Below are 21,901 nucleotides of genomic sequence, written 5' to 3' on the forward strand. Positions count from 1 at the left end.
TTCTAAGAGGGGTTTGTGTGCTCGGGGCTCCAACTTGTCAGCCACTGCAGACAAGTGTTGCAGGGAGGCTGCCCCTGGAGTTGTTCAGGGCGATGTGGATCATAATACAGTGGATGACACTGATGGGGACTTGGATTTCTCTCCTCTAGAAAAGAGAGAAATTCCACTTGATTTAGAACCACATCGGACTCTACTTCAGTTTTTTTCACAGAGTTGATTTGCCGAGTCTCTTGACTCCGATTCTGAAGAGACTCTGTGTGGATGGGGTTGAGGTACAGGCTTACAAAAGAAAGGTCTCATATTGGTCACTTTACACAAAGCATTCTGTTTCTTTCCCCTCCTGGATCCCATTCAAGAGTTGATTGATCTTGAGCGGAATGCTCCGGAGGCAAGTTTTAAGGGGAGAGGGGGCTGTTTTGCTTAGTGGGTTTATACTCCTTGGATCCGAAAGCAAGGGATCAGTTGCAATTCCTGAAGGTGGATGCCTTGCTGTACGCAGTGGAAGGAGGGCCAGCTCTAAGATATACTCAGGATAGAAGGATTGAAGCTATCCTTAAGTAGGCCTTTGAGCCCATGGCAATGAATTTGCAAATTGCTTTTTTCTGCTGCCTGGTTGCTTGAGCTGATTTGTGTCTTTCTCAAGAGAAGGGTGAGTTTCAATGGCAGATTGGTGATGGAACCGGGGGCCGCATTCTTAGCTGAGGTGCGCTCTTAATGTGGATGGCTGCTAGAGGGGTTGCTTCCGTAGTTGCGGCTAGGTGCCACTTGGTCTGCAGACACTATTTCCAAGTTCAATCTCACAAGGTTACCCTTTAAGGCTTCTCTTTTATTTGGCAGTGAGTTGAAGAAAATGGTGAATAGCTGGGGGGAATCCAAGGTTCCTCAGTTGTCGGAGGACAAGGCGGCATCATCACACCCTGATGTTGATAATAAAAAAAAAAAATCCCAATAAACATAAGATTGAAGAAAATAAGCCATTTGCTTTGACTGTTACACGGAACCTATCCATGCAAGATCCCAAGCCCGCCCACCCCTGCGCTGATGCTACTTTGTGACTATAGGCTATGATACACATGAGCAGCACCTTATTAGTGTCTAGGGACTGTAGGCAAAAAGCAGAGCCAACGCATCACATTTCCAAGAAGAAGGTTGGGTTCAGTGTACCCAGATTTTAAAATGGGGTTTGTAGCCCAAAACCAGCCCAAGTAACTCATGGAAAGAGACATCCCTAGCCCCAAAGTAGCCCAATCTTCAGAAGGACCAAATAAAGCTAATATAAATGGTATTTTCAATAATTATTTTATTTCTGATGTATTAAAACATACAAACTTGTTGCATATTTACAGTATGTGAACAGGTAGATATACAAAACTGTATAATACAATAAATGCTAAAAGCCCTCGCTCACTGTATTGTACACAGGAGGGCATTCCGGCATTATTCTTAATCTAATTGAGAATAGTTCTGACTTTGAAAAGTAAATTGTGAATGCTAATATAGCAACATATCTGCTCAGCAACTAAATATTTTACCAAAGTTTTGAGAAGGGGAGGGGGGAAGAGACAGGGAAGGAGGATGAGAGAAATCAATAAAAAAGCAAAAAATGGGGACTGTACATCACAACTCTACCAATATTTATTTATTTAAGAGCTTTTTTATACCGATATTCGTGGGTACATCATATCGGTTTACAGAGAACTTAATGAAATACATAGAACATCGAAGGAGGAAAGGGGAGGGCAGGAATAAACAATAAAGGGGAAATGCGGGGGAACTTTAAGAAAGTCAACAAGCAAAAAATTATGGCATAAAGAACGGTAACTTAAATCCTGTCACAATCTTCTTTCCTTCTGCACAAAGGGGTCGAAGGCGGGCCGGTGCACGGCCCGCGCAGGGACCAGCCACGCCTTAACCCTCGAGTTTTATGTGCACGGGTCTTTTAAACTTTGGGTGAATGTGCCTAAAAGCTTCCCCATCTCTCTCACCCCTACCAGCTCACCCTCTATTTGCCTCCAGATCCCAGCACTATTGGGTGTGCATACTGTGTAACTGCATGGGGTGGCACATCTGGTGGGCAGTGGCAGCGAACTGCAGTCAGCATCAGCCTGGTGCAGGTCCTACAGAAGTGGTCGGCAAATTCAGTTCAGTGGGGCCTATCGCAGTGGTGGGCTAGCACTGGAAGATCAAGAGGGTGCTGGGCTGAGGCACCTGGAGCTGATATCTTCTGAGCAGGAGCACTAAGGGATAATCCACAATCAGAAGCGGAGAACAGAACTGCACTCGACTATCAAATGATCAACTCAGAGAGATGCAGATAAATGACAAGTCCTTACACTAATCACCAAGTGTTTGCATCAAACTTTACTATACATGGCAACTCCACTGCTTTATAGCAAAGGTATAACCTTAGATGGGTCCTCCGACACGGGCCCCGTGTTTCTCGGAAAGGCTGCGTCGGCAGGGACAGTAGTACAATAGATTTCAAATCTAAAAAATAAACAAAGATTTTTTGACATAAGGTCTAATTAGAAAAGGGGGATATTCAAAAACAGTTGATAATGCACTAAGTTTAAGTGATAAGCCATGATCATAAAGTCCAACACATTTATGTCACTACTACATCAGCGGAGCAAACAGATCCCAGCAGCATTATTTCCTAGTTCCGTGATATCGCTGCTGACGCACCAACCGTCTACAGCCAATAGCAAGATTGAGAACATCAGGGTGGGCGGGCCTTGGGCAGGGGCAGTGTTGCTGCATCAGCAAGATGACTTGAGTTCCTCCAACGGCAAGGTATGAAGGAGGAGGAGGAGGAAGGTAAAGTCTAGCTAGCTGGTATCTTTATCTGCTAATGTACGGTTCTTATGGTGCCCAGTAGATTACATGTTGTTCTCTTAAGACCTACTTCCAGGACCACAGAAGCCATACATTAGGTAGGTCAGACTTCTCACTGCTGTGGGAATCCTGTGACAGAACCAGAAGGAGGGGCAGCACCCAAACAGGAGCCAGGAGGCAGTGTACTGGTAACACACAATCTATAACACGGGTGTGTATGTGAATGAAAGTCTAAATGAGTGCAAATGTGTGTCTTTGTGAAGGAGAGGCAGCACGGGCTTGTCCTGCGCTGCCGTAGATAACATGGGGCAAGCGCAGGGAGCCGTTAGGGAGAAGGGAAAGGGGGGGTGGATGTAACCCATGGCGACGGCAACAATTTCGAGTTGCTGCCTCATCATTGGTTACCTCAGATGCAGTAGCATTTGAGCGGGTTTTATTTGCTTGCCTCAGTCAGCAAGAAGCAGTGAGGCAAACGGCAGCAGCTTGGTTTGCTCCGCAGCTTGTGCTGATCCAGGCAGTTTTTTGCTAGCAGTTTTAGTGCTCAGGTTTTGTTATAGTGGCAGCATGAAGCACGGCCACGAACGTGGAGCCACTTCCCTACCTGCTACAGTGGTTGGCCGACCACCGACAGCGTCCAGACAGGCGCAGCCCTGGCGGGCTCCCACCCCTTTGAGCAGGTCGTCCCTGGTGAGTACAGACGGCGTGGTGGCCCCCCTCCCAGCGGTGGCCTCGCCTGAGAGGGCGTCTGATTCCGGTGAGAGCGGCCCCAAGTCTGCCGACACATCGGCCTTTGCTCGCCCATCCCTTCCGGCATCTCCCCGCCCTGCGAGGCTTCCCTTTGCTCCGCGGATGAAAGTTCTCTAAATGCTTCGGCGGGAGATTTGATTTTCCTGGGTTCTCCCGTGCTGATTCCAGTCCATATTTTGTGCGACCTCCCTGCGGTTTTGGAACCTCCTGTTTTTCCTTCGGAGCTGTTTACCAGGAAGGATTCAGTGAGGGGCAGGCAAGTTCTGCAGCGCAAAGCAAGGCTCTTTTGAGGAGAAGGGAGGTGTTGTGGATTACTGCAGCAGATCAGGTTTCTAAGGAGCGTGCAGCCACCATGCCCCCCTTTCCCATACCAACAGGTTTATCCACGCAAGTGAGGGAGGGCGGTGCACGAGGGAGGGGTAAGCGTCCAGTTAGGAGGCGGGCAGCAGAGGTGCCTGCAGTGAAGGCTAGGGTGGGAAAAGGGGGGCAGAGATAGCAGTGCAGGGTATGCCAGGGAACTGCCAAAGTATGGGACAGAGGGACTGAGTGGATTTTCCCAGGCGGAGCTTTTAACGGATACCCCAGGGCATTATGTGAGTACCCGATTTGCGATGGGGGTGGATGGGGCAGATCAGGGTGGGATGGGTATCACGGGGGTTGGCCGCTGGATTCTGGGACAGTTGAGGGGGCCGGAGTTTTTCCCCGGGGATTGTTGCAGCATGGGTTACAGGGTCAGATGGGTGGGAGTAGGGCTCAGGTTGCTTTGTTTTGGTGTTCCGCAAGTTTGAAAAAAGCGAGAAGAGGTGAAGGACAGGAGTTGGGGGGGGGGGGGAGGGTGCGGGGGTAGGGGCATCTTCTATGTCAGATGCGGTGGACGTGGCGTTTCCAGGAACTTCAAGGCAGGAGGCGTGGAGGGATAAAGAGTTCATGCAAGGACAGGAGGGGCACGTTCCCAGTAAGAAGTCAGTGGCGCATCTGGAGGAGACTCAAGAAAGCAGCGCAGCAACTTTGGGGGCAGGTAAGAAAGGAGGTGAATCTGAACACGGATCGCATGCGTCGGAAAAAGAGGGCTAGATCCAGTTCCTCTTCTAGTTCATCTTCCTCTTCCTCCAGTTCTAGGGAGTCAGGATCAATCAGGCCGGGGTATTAGAGGAAGGCCCTAGGCATGATATGGGATATCCGGCTTTGGCATCATTAACTGAGTTATGGGAGGAGGTGCCTCAGAGTCTGGTGCAGCGATTTCGAAAGCGGAAATATGTGAATATTTTCAAATTATTAGAGGGGCGAAGGGGGGTAGGAAGGATAAGAAGAAAGGTAAAAAAAAAAGGAAAAGGAGTGAGAACAGGGCCAAGGGTAGCCAAAATTGTTATTACTAGGGTGCGGGATTTCCTGAGATTGGCCAGCGTAGTAGGGCATTTCGACCTGACTCAGTATGGTGAATTGCTGTCTTCAGCGCACAGCATATTGGGAGCATTCAAGGATTATGAAGGTTGGGCCTGGCTCAACTACGATGAGAAATTTTTGCGACAAGATAGCTGGCAATCGATTCATGTCATGGGGAACTCAAGACATACACCTGTGGTTAAGTCAGATGACCATTAAGGGTGTCAATACACCTAAAAGCTCAGGGGCAGGAGGAGTTGGTAGTGGTAATCCGGTGGGGTGCAGGTGGTTCCTTTCGAGGGCAAGGGAGTGTTAGGAAGCCGGAAGGTGGGAACAAAGTTGCACTCGGCGGGTCAGATGCCTGCTGGCGATACAATAAACGTACCTGTTTCTTCCCAGAGTGCAAATTTCGAATTGTGTGCATGGGAGGTGGAGGGGCACACCCGGCCACTAAATGTCCTCAGGGGCAAGGGGCTGCCAATCCTAAGGGCGGAAAATCTTGAGGTTATGCAGCACAAGACGGATTCGCTGGTTTTTCTTTTGGTGTTACAAAGTTGATTAAGGTGTTATCCGGAGGTTGAAACAGCCAGTTTTTTGAGCGTTGGTTTCACTGTTAGGTTTATTTGAAGGAGATTACTATGTTGATCGTTGCTTGCCTATGGGTTGTGCGACTTCATGTGCTTTTTCGAAGCTTTCAGCACGTTCATACTGTGGGCTACTATGAGGAATACAGGTTGTAATGATATGTTGCATTACTTGGATGATTTCTTGTTTGTGGGACCTAGTCAGTCTAGCTTATGTCATGATCAGTTAGCCAGTTTTTGGCAGCAACTCGTTCTTTAGGGGTCCCTATAGCGCAGGACAAAACGGAAGGGCTGTCTACTAAGCTTACTTTCCTGGGTATTGAGTTGGATTTGGTAGGAATGGTGTTGCGTTTGCCTTCAGACAAAGTTGTCAATCTGTAGGAATTGGTGAAGTTAGGGCGAAAGGTGACTTTAAAACAGATGCAGTCCTTGATTGGTTCACTTACTTTTGCGTGCCGGGTGATTCTGATGGGCAGGGCGTTTATACGCAAGCTGTCTGCGATGACTATCGGTGTACGGGCAGGACATCATTTTATCAGGGTGAAGTGGAGTGTGAAGGAAGAACTGTGGTGTCTGGGAGGGATTGTTAAGAGTCCTTTAGCGGTGTTTGCTTCATGCAGGAAGGGGAAGTATTTAATGGGGAGTTGGAGTGGTATTCGGACTCAGCGGGGGCGTTCAGCTTTGGTGTATACTTTCAAGGTGATTGGTGTGTGGGGCGATGGCCGAAAGCTTGGGAAAAGGAGGGTCTTACAAAAAACATCACCTTTTTAGAGCTGTTTCCCATAGTGGTAGCGCTTGTTATTTGGGGACATAGACTTGGGAATAAAAGAGTTATTTTGTGGTGTGACAACTTAGGGGTGGTGCAGGTAATTAACAGACTGGCTGCTCGATGTTTACAAGTGTCTAGGCTTGCGGGAGTTGGTACTCTTGTGTTTGTAATGGAATGTGGCTATCACGTTAGGCACGTGCCAGGCACTCAGAAGGTGATTGCAGATGCTCTTTCTCGTTTCAAGTGGGATGTCTTTCGGGCTTGGCACCACAAGTGAGTTCGGGAGAGCCATTCCCGGAGTATCTGTGGCTGCTGGGTTGTCGGAAACATGGAGATTGATTCAACAATCCATAGCTCTGGCCACGTGGAAGTCCTATGCGGTGGGCAGGGGAGTAGTGTCTCGCTTCTTGCAGACGCTAAGATGGAGAGGAGGGATGGTTTGCGAATATGATATCATACAGTTAATACTGTGGGCACGGTGGAATGAATATTCCCTTGCGTCTGTGCATGCTCAGTTGATGGGATTTTCCTTTTTTCAGAAATTGGGGGGATGGGGAAATCCTATAACTGGTTTCCTAGTGAAGTGGGTGTTGGGCGGGTGGGGGAGAGAAGAGACCAAGTCCGGGATAAAAGGTGACCAATTAGGTACGCTGAATTGTTGTTCATAGCGGGACATGTAGAAAAAGTTTGATGATCACGTTACGAGGTACTGCTCTTCTGGGCAGCATTTGCTCTTGCCTTTTTTGGAGCAATGTGAGAGAGCGAATTAGTTGCACGCTCCAAGGTGCACGCCAGTAAAGGGCTTTTGGCACAACATATATGGGTTTACAAGAGGGCGGTCACTTTGCGTATTCACAAATCAAAGACGGATCAATGAGGTAGAGGTCAATGGATTTCGTTAGTTTTGGCACGTGACGAGTTGGTATGCCTGGTGAGGACCACGCAAACATTCGCTTGGGTGCAACCGGAAGTTCAGGGCTTGTTTTTGGTGCACGACAATGGCTCGCCCTTGACCATCTTTCAGTTTTATAAGGTTCTGAAGTGGGTAGTGGAGGGTTTGGGATGGGACTTGGAATACTTTGTCTCATTCCTTCCGCATAGGAGCGGCGACTACTGCTGCGGAGCTAGGATTGCCAGTTCGGATGATACAGTCCATTGGGAGATGGCGATCTAATGCATATAAGACATATGTAAGGAAATGAGGATTAAAGGGGATTTGGTGGGAGGAAGTCCGGAGACTAATGTCCGTTTTTTCTTTTGCAGACACAAAGGGGGTGTCTTGTGAGCAGGAATGTGCTTGGGTAATGGGCCATTCCTTCATGAAGTGGGCTCAGCACCGGCTGGTGAAGCGTCCATATGGAGCGAATCTGACCTTGGATAGCACAAAATGGAAAATACGATGGTTCGGTAAAGGGGGCATGACTTGGAGTTAATATCTTTCCTGCAAAGGCTTGTTAGGAGTCGGGGTGTGCCACGGGTGATCATTATAATGCCCAATACTAAGGTGGGTTGGTCGGACATCATAATTAGGATCCGACTTCATACCTCACGGTGTGGAAACAGTGGGTTAAAAAATTGAATTGACAGATTGGTAAATGGCTACAGACAAGGGGTTTTTTGGGTGCACCATGATTGGTCATGGGAGGTGTTGGCAGGTTTATTCCGTTCTAATTGTTAGGGATCTGCTGCTCGAGTTGGGAGGAGTTAGCAATCTATTATGCTTCTGCTCCGGAGGAAGGAGGAGTTAGCAATCTGTTAGCGACCTGCTGCTGGATGCTCCTGTAAAGGAAGGAGTTAGCAATTTGTTGTGGGGTCAGCTGCTAGAGAGAGCTATCGGATAGGATCTTGCTGCTGGACACTCCCACAAAGGGAGGAGCCAGCAATCTGTTGTAATATTGCTAGCAGTAAGCAATATGTTACAGGGTCTGCGATGCGGATGGGAGGAGCGAGCAGATACGAATAGCAGTCTGATGGAAGTCCCTCCCCTAAGGGAGGAATAGCAATCTGTAGTGAACTGCCTCCTATGGCTTTGCTAAGGAATGGCAATGTTAATGTAGACTGCAGAGTTGGCAATCGGTACCAGCGGAGTACTGGAGATGGTGCTCAGCTGGACAGAAAGTAAATTGGTGAATCCTTGGGCCAATGGTAGATGACAGCACCCTCAGGAAGGAGTCCCGAGAGGGACCACCGTCTAGGCTGGAGTATGGAGACAGACACAGACAGTTCTTTATTAGATAAGCAGTATAACCACCAGAGGTGGCAGCAGTGAGCTGGTATGCCCGGCAGGGCTGAAATCCCTCAAAGACTGGAACTGCGATTCCCAGGTTGCTGAGCTGCAAAGAAACTATAGATAGTGAATAGACAGGATATGCAGATATACATAGCCAGTACTAGATGATATCTCACACAAGGTCTTGATATGGCTCAGTAGTTGGAAAGGGTTAGGCCCTCGAGGAGCGAGTACCTGGTTCCAGGGAAGCTCTGAGAAGGCGGTGGTCACTCACACTAATCTGTATCTGGAATAGCTTCTAGTCAATAGAGAATCTTCAGGGTGTTCAGGAACATAAGCCCTCGAAGAGCAAGTACCGGTTCCTATATACCATCTGAAATAGTAACTCACAATGTCTGTACCTGCGATGGCTTCTGGGCAAGGAGAATCTTCAGAGTGTTCAGGAACATACCTCCGCGAGGAGCGAGTACCGGTTCCTGTCTGTAATCTGAAAGAGTAACTCACAATGTCCGTATCTTGCGATCGCTTCCAGGCAATGGAGAGTCTTCAGAGGGTTTAGGAACATGGGCCCTCGAGGAGCGAGTACCGGTTCCTTTCTGTAATCTGAAATAGAGAAAGAGAATGAGGCCCCCGAGGAGCGGGTACCCCTGGTAGGTCCGGAGAGGCAATGCTGCAAGAGTGAAGTGAGTCCGGAGGAATCCCACAAACAATCCTGTGGTGCAAGATGGTGTTTGGACAGCCAGAGCTAATCCATTCGGAGTCCTTGCTAACTCGTGTTGTTAGCAAAAGAAAAGACCTTTTATGTTGGAAGCGGATGATGTCAATACAGGGGGACGCCCCTGAGGTTCATGCTGGTACATACTTCGGAACGCGTGCCCTACGTCATCAGGAACATGGCGGACCTGCAGTGTTGAGCCGGCCTGGGGACACCGGGGAGAAGCGGCATGGAGGCGTCATGGCATCAAGCCGTCCATCGGGCACGGAGGGAATTGCCACTCAGGTAGAGAGGGTGGAGCGAGGGCGAAAGCAGGCACGAACGCAACACCAATGGAGTTCACCTGTCTGACATAGGCATTGACTCATTTAACAATGCTTTGCAGGAGGGTTTAGAGCAACAATGTGTGAGGGGTTTGGGGCCACAGTGGGGGAACAAAGATAACCAAGGTTGTCTTTGTTTGTGGCAGAAACCCGAGCCCTAAGTGATAAGTGTTTGTATTGGATTGTAAAGGACATTGGAGGAGAGGGGGGGGAAGGGGGAGAATCTCGTGTAGTTTGGGGCTGCTACACGGGATGGCCTATGAGCAAGGGGAGGGGGCGATGCTCAGGCCGCAAGCATACCCTCGCTGGAGCTGCGGCGGGGTAGGTGAGATGGGGGTGACGGCTTAGTCTTACCACTGGGACGCAGTGGTAAGTGAAGAGGATCGAGGAGGAGGGGGAAAGGGGGGTGGGGTCTTTTGCATTGTTTGTATAATAAGTTTGAGGGCTCGGATTATGTTATGTAATAAACTGTGGCCTTGTTTTTAAAGCCATATAAGTGTACTGTGATTCTTGTACAAGGGGTGGGGAGACCGATAGCGAGCTGCAAGTCTTGCTTTCCTATGTTATGTATTTGTCAAAGATAGGGAAAGAATGTATAAGTGAATTAGTAGAAGGCAGTTTATTTGAGAGAGGGAGAAGGGGCAAGCTTGTGCAGAAGAGCATGCAAGTGAGAGAAGCAAGCATGTGTGCGTTTTGTTTAAAGGGTTGTATATACACATTTTCTGACAACACATATTTGTTCTCTCACTCCCATACTTACTAATGTTATTGAAAAAAGTCAACATAATTAAAAAATATAAAACAAAAAAAAATGAAAAATTATTCTGATGCAACGCCCCTATAAACAGGGAATCTAATTGGCATAGCAATGCAAGGAAAACAGTACAATATATACAATCAATACATAGCCAATAAACCCAAGTCAGTTTTTAAAGTTTAGATTACTAGGAAGAGCTGAGCATTTTTTTTAAACGCCTGGGACAGAAATTGAATAAGAAAAGGAAAAAGCACAGTAATTGTTTACACTGGGCAGCAAACAAGCTAGCACCATCTCTGCCCTCATTCCCTTCTCTTCCTGCCTCTGCTTATTCTACCCTTGACAGTGCACCAGGATCGCCACGCGCGATTTCTCTTTGTCCTCTCTTCAAGGTGTTCAACATCATCTCCCCCCACGCCCCCAACCTCCATTGTACCCCCTTCTTGTCCTCCACCTATATACTACATTACTTATTACAATGCTATTCTCTTTACCTCTTCCCCCGACACTAATTCTCAAACAGGCAAAAAAAAAAAAAAAAGTTTCTTCCCTTAATCTAACCTCTTACTCTGTTTCCCGTTCCCAGGCATCAGTTGGGTTAGGAGGCTTCAGCAGGATAAAGGGGGGAGATCAGCAGCTTTATGTTCAGGGCTGGGATAAAGGGAGAATTCAGCAGCGACAGCAGGTTCAGGGATGAGTAGAAATTTCGATATTCTCAGAAGCTGCAAAGAGCATGGTGGAGGTAAAAGCAGAGAGGCAATGTACTGCACTCCTCCTCTCTCACTGCTTCCTTCCTACTATGCAGCAACAATGTGTTGCCGATGAGTCATCAATCTGCGACTGCTGTCTGGATTGCCACAGGCAGGAAAAAGGCGCCAGCAACCTAGTGAGCTGCTAAAACTCAGCTGCCTAGTCGCCCCGCTCAAAACTAATCCATCCAACTTCACTGTTGCAATAGGTTAGGGTGCGCCTGCTATGGACAGGCCTCACCGGCAGCAGCAGCACCCAATCACTGCAACATCAGAGCACAGGTCCCACCCACCAAGCCCAGAAAAACGCGATTGGCAGGAAAAAATGCCCAATTACAAGCAACCCGCGAATCGAAAAAACCCAATCTCGCGGGAAGTAAGCGAGATGGGTAACACTGGTGTGTAGAGAGGAAGTTGCGTTTATGACCGCCTTCCTGCGCCATTGCCGGCTGGGCGGTTCTGCCATATTTGAAAACTTGGAGTGGTGTGGCTGTGGTCTTGCGGAAGATCCAGGAATTGAGGGTTATGTCTTCTCTCGCTTTGGAGCCGCTCGGTGAGTAGTTAGACTTTGACCGTGTGAGAAGCCTAAGATTGGGGTTTTGCTCTGTGCTAGCTTTCGGATTTGCACAGCAGAGGGAGGAAGGTGTCGGTCTGGTTCTAGAGTTGTGGGAGTGCACGTGTTGGCTTTGGGGGGTCCAGGACTTTTGCTAAGGGTGGGGACATCATGTATGTTTGTCTATGGAGCACGGTCTATTTTTTTAGTGGACTTTGTACAGTGGTGCGCGTTAAAAGCAAGTAAGCAAGCCTGGTAGTCTGTGGCTTCCTTTACGCCATTCCCTCAGAGATTTGGTGGGAGGGCTAAAGCAGGGAGTAGAGGCTTTTCTCTGCTTATCCCTGCTCTGTCCTTTCCCTTCTATCTGCAACCAGGCCCCGTAAAGCACTTTGCTTTCTGTACTTCAGATTCAGCTAACAGAGGGGAGGAGGCGTCATCTGGACCTTCAGTCAGGCCTGGTTTATGGGGAGGTTAAGGGGTGACTGGGAGAAAAGCGATACAAGAGGAGGGGGGGAGTGACCCGAAAATGGGTGAGTATTGGAAGAGTTGAGGAGTGGTATGAATGTTGCGAGGAAATGAGAAAGTTGTGCTGCGGGACAGCAAAAGGAATAGCCAAATGCTGTTGGGGAGATAAGGAGGGAATGACTTATCTCTTTGTTGTCTTGATGTCAAGAATGCAAATTGGACTGTCTGGCACTGTATTCCTCCCCAAAGTACACAGTGCCATGTGCAGGTATGTGGTGGACCAGGGCAAGGCTGAGGGATAGAGGGAGAGAGAGCTGGAATAGGGGGTTACATGATAACCATGAGGGTGGTTTATATATGAAATAGTGTGGAGGGGATACAAAAGAACGAGGGGTGGAGTTGGAAGGGTCCCAAAAGAACTGAGGGAGAAGCAGCAGAATGGTGCAAGAAAGCCAGCGTGGGAGGTTGTTGGGGGGGGGGAAGAGCCAGGGATGGTGATTGGAAAGTGTGAAAGAGCCATAAATAGTGTCGGTGAGTGGAGTAGAGGTGGTGATGAGGGTGTGAATGAGAGAACCAGAGGTGGTGAAGTAGCGTGAGGATCAATTTCAGAAAGCCATAAGTAGAGATGAGACAGAGCCAGAAATAGTGATGGGGCAAGGGAGAGAGAATGAGCCAGTGGTGTGATGGGATAGGGAGGTGAGAACCATAGATGATTGGCAGAGGGGAAGGATTTGAGAGAGATTCACACACACAGAGGAGTGATGATGGAGTGAATTTATGAGAGTACCAGAGAGAGGCTGGAGTCAGGTAAAAAGAGGGGATATAGAGGAAGGAGATGAGGTGGGCTAAGGAGGAAAGAGAAGGGTGTGGAGCAAGAGGGGAAAAGAGGGTGTCAGGGAAGATGCAGGGTTTGGCAGAGGGTGAAAATAGCACAACTCAACCCTTATACCTTTGTTGGGGCAACAGTCCCTATCATTGAGTGGGGTAGGGAATATACACTAATGCTGCTGAGAAGAGACTGGCGGGGACAGGAAAGAATTGAGACTTGTGGGGGGGTTAGGGAACACAAAGGGAGACAGGTGAGAACAGGATGGAAAAGGGTAGGGGGAATTGAGTCTGGGGACAGTGTAGGGGGAAAAGAGAAACTGGTAGGAGAATTGAAATTGGTGGGAACAAGATTGAGCACTGAGAATGGTGGGGCCTGAGAGAGACTGGGAATAGAATGGGGTTGAGAGAGAGACTGGTGGGGATGAAGGAAGGGAAGTGGAGGAATCTCCACTGGGAGCTCAACTTGCTCCCCATTTTGTAAACATGAGTATGTGTAATATAGTACATTTTGATTCTTGGCTCTTGGTGCATGAAAGGTTGGTCACCCCTACTTTATATTGATCAGCTTATCTGGAAGCTGCTTTGGGAGCTCACTGTTCCCCCAATAGACTATGCCTGATAAGTATTTTCTTGACTCTCAGTTAAGTTTTGATTAAAGTTAATTGCATATTTTAGTGTTATTCAGGGTTTTCACTATATTTAAACTACATACAATAGTATTTACCTGTTATAGAAACAGGTGGATATGGGGAGGACAAGCAATTTCATGTCCAACCTCATGAGTAAAGTGTATACAAAAGCATGTAAGTTACTTGTAGCCCTTGAAATGCAGCACTCTTAAAATGGAATACCTTTTTTTGGGAAGATAGTGATTGTCAGAAGGATGGAAAGTGGCACTGGAGGACTGAATGGGCCTTGAGTCTTGCCTACATCCGGGATACTGTACTGATCATGAATGTTGACACAGTTTTGTTAATGAGAGGACCAGCTGTAAATAGTGTAACATTCTTTATTATAATATGCCAGGAGCAGAACCAATGACACTGGGTTCTCCTACTTCACCAAAACCTGGAGTCGGTGCCCAGTTTCTGCCAGGATTTTTATTGGGTGATCTACCAACTCCTGTGACACCTCAGCCTCGATCTTTAAGTGGTGCATCTATGGATCTGAGACCTCCTTTACTTGCAGGTACTACCTTGTTTATTAAAGGATTTTATTTTCTTTAGCACAGACTTGTTAACTTTTATTTATCTAGGACTTAAAGTAGATAATCTACATTATCTTCACACATTTTCCTTTTTATAGGGATGATAGAGACCAGTTTGGAATGTTTAAAAGTAGCAGCTTTTATTTTTCTTCACTTCTGCAATGGCTTGAATGCACTCGACCAACACAAAGTGTAATGTTTAAAGACTATAAATGTTTAAGAAACACTGAAGTTGTTGTATAGACTGATCAGTTCAGTAGGATGTGTCTTTAAAATTAGCAGCAATGCACAGTTTTTTTTGCATTTGTTTTAATGTATTACATACTTGAAAAGCAGGGTTTGAAAAATTCCTTCATTACCTACTGCCAGGGATGGAATGTACTTGCCATGTACTCCTGCAGCTGCCCACTCCTCCCTTCCACAATTGTTTTTTGAAGGGAGAAAATGATTGCAGTAGGGATAGTGAATTTCCTCCTTGTCTTGCCCTCATGCAGCTCGCTCTTGTCCAAATGTGTTCCCCCTCATGCTTCTGCTACCTCCTTTCCTTTCTGCTCTCATACTCATCCTTTCCTATTTGCTCCTGCACTTCTGCCATGGCCTTGATCAGGATAGAAAACTCTGGTGTCTTGCTCAGAGAAAATCCATTTGACCTAGATGAGCAAGTGAGATTTTTTTTTTCAAAGCCTGATTTAGAACACTCACTGGTGTGGGGTTTTTTTTTTTGTAACTTGTTTTCCTGATGTCCTGGTCCATTACACACCAGTTGTTTATGTACAGTAGTTCAATGTTGTTAACATCCTATTACTTGGTATGTACGAAATGGGCTGATTTGTGAGCCATTGTTGTATTAGTTCAGACTTCAGCCCATAGAAACATCAAGCTATAGCTGCCATGCAAGTAATATGGGTTCATCTCCCAAGCCCAGCTTCTGCTGCTTGGGTGGTGGGCAGAATCCCATACATCACACATCAGTGTTCATAGTTTGAGAACCAGCTTCTGAAGGCTGTGGTCCCTCACTGAGAGTTGTTACTGCAATGAGAATGGGTAGAAGGTTAAAGATGGGGGGGGGGGGGGGGGATAATGCCCATTATCCTTCATCTGTAAATGAAGGCTCATGGTATCACAGCTCTAGCAGAAGTCAGTTTTGAATGAGTCCAGGGAAACGGGAGAAATTTGTTGGGCCAATAACAAAAAGCTTACATTTCTGTATATTTAAGAAACAAATTGGGTTCTCGTGCTTCGTGATGAATCCTGACCAGAAAGCCCATAAATAAGTATCCTGTAGTTAAAATTCTAGGTAGGCCTTCATAAATTGATTGACATTTAATATAGGGTCATGAAACTCTCATTTAAGTTCTAGACCAAGGCTCTTATAAACAGTCTTTTATAGAAAATATAGTTTAGTAATGCAAAATATTACATTTTTCAGTTACTACCAAAGGTACATATTTATTTATTTTTAACTTTTATATACCGACATTCAAATGAATATCACATCGGTTCACATACAATTGGGGAGCCAAAAAACTAGTAGGGAGAAAGGAAGGATAAAGTTACAATTAACAGGGAATCGTAAGGAACCGGGGTGAGAATGAGGAACGGTCTAAGGGACCAAGTGAGAGTAATAGGAAGAATACAGCAAACTTAAAATAACTTTGAGATAGTAACTATATTACATAACTGTATGACAGTCAAAAACACTAGTTGCTGCAGCAAAATGTAGTGACAATATATAATATTTGGGGATTACCGGAGATGGCTATAGGAAAGTTAGGTAGTGATAGGGTTACATAGTTAGTTATGGAACCTGGGGGGGGAGGACAGAGACTAGGATATTTTCAACCTTTTTAATTTTTTTTATCATAAGTTTGGCAGTCTTTCTACATCTTTTTTCTGAATCCTTTTCCTGACTCTTCATTTTACTTATGTACCTTTTTCCATCTCTCCCTCCCCATTACCTCTTGCCAACTTTTTCCACTCGTTCTGCTCTCCAGCACCATTTTCAGCTTTTCTCATCTTGTCTGTTTTTTTTGCTTCTCTTCCACCTCCCTACTCTCTAGCCTTGTTTCTCCGTTTTTCCTTCATTCCTGCTCATTTTGTCTTATTCTTTTTCATTTTTTTAAAATTCTTTATTTTGTCTTATTCTTAACCCCTTGTTTGCTTTTCCCATGTCTTCCCCCCCCCCCTTTGCTCGGCACGTCGTACTGACTACGTTCTCGATCCCATTGGGACAAGGGAAGGGGGCTTCCGAGCGGGTTGAGCGGCCCCCTGATGGGTTAGGCTCTGCTTCAGGCTTAGTGGGCACACCATGTGACATGCCTTGGGGCGCCATCTTGCATGCGGTTTTGTGCATCTCCATAGACCAACAGTTCGTGCAGTGCATGCCTGCTGTGTGCCTAATGTCGCACATACCTGCGCGCATAAGCACACGCATATGTTCGCTCATACGGGTGCTTCTGCTTAGGCACATCGGGACAGGATCTATGTGTACTCAATTTCAGACGCTAGCCGGCTGAGCGCATAGTTACCGTTTGTTTATGGCTCCGGCAGCAAAGAAGCACAAGTGATTCTGTATGCTGCCTGCCATATTAGAGCTACATAGTCTGACCTGGAGTCCTACCTATGTCAGCATTGTGAGGAGGTCAAAGGAGGGTTGAACTACCAGAAAGTTTCCTAGCCAGGCTTCTCCCATTCAGAAGATGGATCAGCCATGATCTTATCTGGTAGCACCCTGGATCTGAGTGATCCGAGGGCTGGGTATGCCTTGGAGAGGGCAATTCAGCTGCATCAATCCTAGTCCCTCTGGGGCTAGGTATGGACCCAGCAGCCTTTTCTTGGGTGGAATTTTTTCAAGGCCTTCAAGCCTTCATACAGGTGCAGTGTGTCTCTCCTGCCCCTGTCGGACCGAACCCCAGCCGGGAAGACCTCCCTCTCCCCTAGCCCTATCAGCAGGCCTCAACATGCCTCGTCTCACCAAGGGTATCCCTGACAGGGACCCAGACACCGTGGACAATGAAGGGATGCAGACCCATTTGGAGAATGGGGAAATCCCTCCAGGCTTGGAGCCATATCGGACCATGTTATGGGTTTTTCCATAAAGATGAATTGCCAGCGCTGGTTTCCCAGACTCTGGGAGTTCCTGGCATGGACCCTATGATGGAACCAAAGACGTATTCCATTCTGGTGTCTCTATAGAAAGCCTCTTGCTATTTTCTGATGCTGGAAGCCATCCAGGAGTTGATTGACTTGGAATGGGATGCCGCAGAAGCCAGTTTTAAAGGAGGTTTAGGCATTGGAAGCTCTGTACCCATTGGATCCAGCGGCCAATGGGTACATTTTCCCAAAGTGGACGCCCTGGTCTGGGCCATTTCGAAGCGAACAACTGTCCTAGTGGAGGTAGGAGCGGTCTTAAAGAATGTGCATGATAGGCGGTTGGAGTCCATCCTTACACAAGCCTTTGACCTGACAGCAATGACACTACAGATTGCATCCTGTTGTGCCCTGGTGGCTTGCTCGTGTCTGTTTTTCTTGAGAGAGGCAGATAACTCTGAGGCGCATTCCAAAGAGTCTGTGGAGCTCGCCACTGCCTTTTTAGCAGACGCGGCTCCAACCTAGTCCGTACCTCGGCCGGAGGAGTGGCCTCAGTGGTGGCAGCCAGAAGACAGCTATGGCTGCAAAATTGGTCAGCGGATACGACCTCTAAGGCAAACCTCACAAAGATGCCTTTTAAGGGATCCCTCCTATTCGGAAACAAATTGGAAAAGCTTGCCAGTAAGTGGGGTGAATCTCCAGTGCCTCGGTTACCGGAAAATAAGAGGTCGTAGCACCCTTCGCTATTGAGTGATCGGGCCAAGGTTCCCAGTGCTTTCGGCCCTACAGGAACTAGTAATTTTCAGACAAGCCTGTTTCTCGGGAAGGTCTCAGTCCTTTTTGGAGTCGACAGCCAAAAAGAGTAGCTGTTTGGGTTCAGGTTTGGCCTGAACCCCCCCCCCCCCCCTCAATGAAGTTTTGCCAACCCAACCAAGGGGTGAGGAGATAAGGGGTCGACAATCTCTCTTCTACCAGCAGTGGGTCGAGATCACATCAGACAAATGGGTACTGGATATCATACGGGAAGGATACGCACTGGAGTCTTGCAGCATCTCTCTGGACATATTTATGTCTCTGTGCCACTCCCAGCACAAGAAGCTGGCAGTGGAATCCACCCTGATAAGGCTCCTCAATTTGAGGGCTATAATTCCAGTACCTACGTACCCAAGAAGGAGGGTTCCTTTCGCCCCATCCTGGATCTCAAGAGCGTCAACTGTCATCTGAGTAATTCATTTCCGCATAGAAACTCTACGCTCTGTCCTAATGGCCTTACAACCGGGAGAGTTCTTAACTTCTCTGGACTTCTTGGAGGCCTACCTTCATATTCCAATCCGACAAGACCACAAATGTTTCCTACACATTGTGGTGCTGGGAGTCATCATCAGTTCCGGGTGCGCCCTTCAGCCTGGCCACTGCCCCCAGAACATTTTCCAAAATTATGGTGGCCGTGGCGTCAGCACTGAGGAAAGAAGGAATTCTGGTGCACCCATACTTGGATGACTGGCTACTCCGGGCAAAGTCGTTAGTCTCCAGGTGACCAACAGGGTGATGCCCCTGCTTCATGAGCTTGGTTGGGTCGTGAACATGGACACGAGCAGTCTCAAGCCCTCCCAGTCCTTAGAGTATCTGGGAGTCCGGTTTGACACCAAACAAGATGAGGTCTTCCTCCCACCCTCTAGGATAAGGAAGATGTGCCAAGTGCGCCGGTTGACTAACACGATTTGCCCCAGGGTGTGGAACTACCTTCAGGTCCTCGGTCTGATGGCATCAACCCTAGAGGTAGTACCATAGGTGTGGGCACACATGCATCCACTCCAACACTTCCTGCTTTCACATTGGAATCCACTGTCCCAGGACTATTCAATTCGCCTCCAATTACTGATGGAAGTATGTTCTCTGCTTCAATGGTGGCTACAGGAAGCTCACCTGAGCAAGGGTATAAGTCTGTCCCCTCCGGACTGGCTAATTCTCACGACGGATGTGAGCCTCCGGGGGTGGGGAGCTCGCTGTCAAGAACTGGACACCCAGGGCATTGGAACAAGGAAGAGGCACGCTGGAACATAAACGGCCTGGAAGCCCAGGCAGTCTGATTAGTGTGTCTATGATTTAGCCACAGGTTTCAGGGTCAGGCGGTCCTGCATGATGTCGGACAATGCAACAACGATAGCCTACATCAACCGCCAGGTAGGAACCAAGAGCCAGCAAATGTCCCTGAAGATAGATCCCCTTATGGAATGGGTGGAATTGAACCTATGGATGATCTCGGCCTCCCAAATCGCAGGAAAAAACAAATTCAGAGCAGACTTTCTAAGCAGGGAGGGTCTGGATCCAGGAGAGTGGGCAATGTTGGCCAGAGCCTTTCAGCTGCTGGTAGATCACTGGGGCCTCCCATCCATCAATCTGACCAGATCTCACAATGCGAAGGTCTCACAATTCTTCAGTCGCTGAAGAGGTCAGTTATCCCTGAGGATCGACGCCCTTGTTCAGATCTGGGCAGAGGAAGACTTACTACACGCCTTCCCTCCATGGTCCCTGCTGGGCAAGGTCATTCTCAAGGTTGAGCACCACAGGGGATTAGCCCTTCTAGTGGCTCCAGATTGGCCTAGATGCCTGTGGTATGCAGACATGCGGAGGCTTCCGGTGAAAACTCCCCATACCTTCCACTGCACAGGGACCTGTTCCAACAAGGCCCGGTCCTGCATGAGGATCCGACTCGGTCTGGCCCTTGAGAGGGCTTTCCTGATGAAGCGTGGATTTTCGGCAGGAGTAATTTCCACCTTACTCTGTGCACGGAAGTTCTCAATGTCCTTAGCATATGTGCGGATATGGAGAGTATTTGAGGCCTGGTGCGAGGAAAGCTGGGTTGCCCCTCTGACGGCCAAAATCCATCTGGTTCTGGAATTTTTACAAGACAGCCTGAACAAAGGGTTGTTCCGTAACTCCTTGAAGGTCCAGGTAGCGGGGCTCTCCTGTTTCAGAGGTGCAATGAAAGGAATACACCTGTCAGTGCATACAGAAATGGCCCATCATTTTTTTTTTTTTTTTTAAAGGGGCAAAACACCTCCGACCATCCCTATGCTGGCCGGTTCCCCTGTGGAATCTTAATCTTTTAGCAGGGCCTTCCTTTCAACCGCTGCACGGTCTATCCTTGCGCCTGACGCTGAAAATGGTGAAAAGCTCATCACAGCTCTGAATTACAGGCATTGTTGAGTCGGGAACCTTTCCTACGGATGACTCCAGGAATGTTACAGCTTCGCATCTTTCCATCCTTCTTGTCTGAGGTGGTCGCGGAGTTTCACTTGAATCAGTCTATTTCCTTACCGTCCCTAGATAGGCACAAGGACACAGAAGACTACCGCCTCCTCCGCCCTTTAAACTCAGTAGGCTGTTAGTGGTATCTGGAACTCTCAGAACTGGTGCGCAAGACGGATCGCTTGTTTGTTCACAGTGGAAGGAGTCAAGGAGAACCAGCTTCGCGGGCGACCATAGTTCACTGGATAAAGGAGGTTGTCACGGGAGCATATGTAGAGGCAGGAAAGCCATTACCCTTTCAGGTTAAAGCTCATTCCACTAGAGCCCAGGCAGTAACCTGGGCGGAAGCTAAGCTATTGTTTCCTGTCTGTGGTCTTCCTTGCACATCTTCTCTAGGTTCTATCGCCTGGAAGTTCTGGCCTGAGAGGACACAGCCTCTGCAAAGGCAAGCTAACCAGACCGCAGGCAACCTCCCACCCCGATCAAGAGTAGCTTTTGTACATCCCATTTGCCCTGAGTCTATCTGGCTACGTGCTAGGAAATGGAAAAATTACTTACCTGAGAATTTCGTTTTCCTTATGTAGACAGATGGATTCAGCATCCTGCCCACGGCTGCCCAAGAATAGTGCCAAGGAATTGCCCATGAGGTGAATATCGATTCTAAGAGCTTGTGGTTAAGCAGTCACCCAATCCCTAGATCAGGGCATCTTTAATCTTGCTGGGATTCAGCAGTTACATTTGGTTGTGTACAGTTATGGTTATCCAGCTTTAATCAAGTCTTTCAATAGTATGTCCACAACGGCTTTTGAAGAGAATACTGAAGAGCTGAGGTCACTACAGGGGTATATCTAAGGTAACATCAGCTTTGAAACCTGACTCTGCCTCCATCTGCTAGCAGGGGAACATATAACCAATTGGTCCTGAGCCCATCTGTCTACACTAAGGAAAACGAAATTCAGCATCTCTGGATCTAATGGAAGCGTATTTGCACATTCCCATTCATCCAAACTCTCAGCTTTTTTTCTGTGGTTCATGATTCTGGAACAGCATTTTCAGTTTCAGGCCCTTACTTTTGGGTTGGCCATGGCACCTTCACTGTGGTGATGGCAGCGGTTCTCCATCAGGAATGTGTTTTGGTGCATCCTTATCTGGATGACTGACTTAGGGCAAAGACTGAGATTCTTTGTTGCCAATCGGTTCAGAAGGTTCTTGGCATTCTCCAGTCGCTCAACTGGGTTGTGAAATTGACGACGCAGTCCATGGAGTATCTGGAAGCTTGGTTCGACAGTCTAGTAGGCAATGTTTATCTCCCAGAGGAGTGTGTTCTGAAACTGCAGGGGCAGATTCAGGGCTTATTGCAGTTACCAATACCCAAGATCTGGGATTATTTGCAAGTCCTGGGCTCTGTCTTCAA

At 47.8% G+C, this 21,901-nt stretch overlaps 1 protein-coding gene and 1 long non-coding RNA gene across 3 annotated transcripts in view; one reads left to right on the forward strand and one right to left on the reverse strand.

The window, feature by feature from the left end:
• Positions 1–1,611: 1,611 nt before the first annotated feature.
• LOC115093748 lies at positions 1,612–11,320 on the reverse strand. The gene is made up of 2 exons (XR_003857399.1): positions 10,905–11,320; positions 1,612–2,487 (listed from the first exon to the last, which is right to left on the reverse strand). It is a non-coding gene; the product is annotated as an uncharacterized LOC115093748 (long non-coding RNA).
• Positions 11,321–11,418: 98 nt separating this feature from the next.
• The window catches only part of NUP35 (nucleoporin 35), a 74,330-nt gene continuing 63,847 nt past the window's right edge, over positions 11,419–21,901 (forward strand). Inside the window, exons 1-2 of one of the 2 annotated variants that reach the window (XM_029605951.1) lie at positions 11,419–11,645; positions 13,965–14,126. In XM_029605951.1, the coding sequence (XP_029461811.1) occupies positions 11,618–11,645; positions 13,965–14,126 (190 nt within the window). In that variant the 5' untranslated portion in view covers positions 11,419–11,617. The remainder of the gene's footprint in view (positions 11,646–13,964; positions 14,127–21,901) is intronic. The other variant, XM_029605952.1, reaches the window with a different exon arrangement.

Source organism: Rhinatrema bivittatum, chromosome 6 (assembly GCF_901001135.1).
Source record: "Rhinatrema bivittatum chromosome 6, aRhiBiv1.1, whole genome shotgun sequence".
NCBI lineage: Eukaryota > Metazoa > Chordata > Amphibia > Gymnophiona > Rhinatrematidae > Rhinatrema > Rhinatrema bivittatum.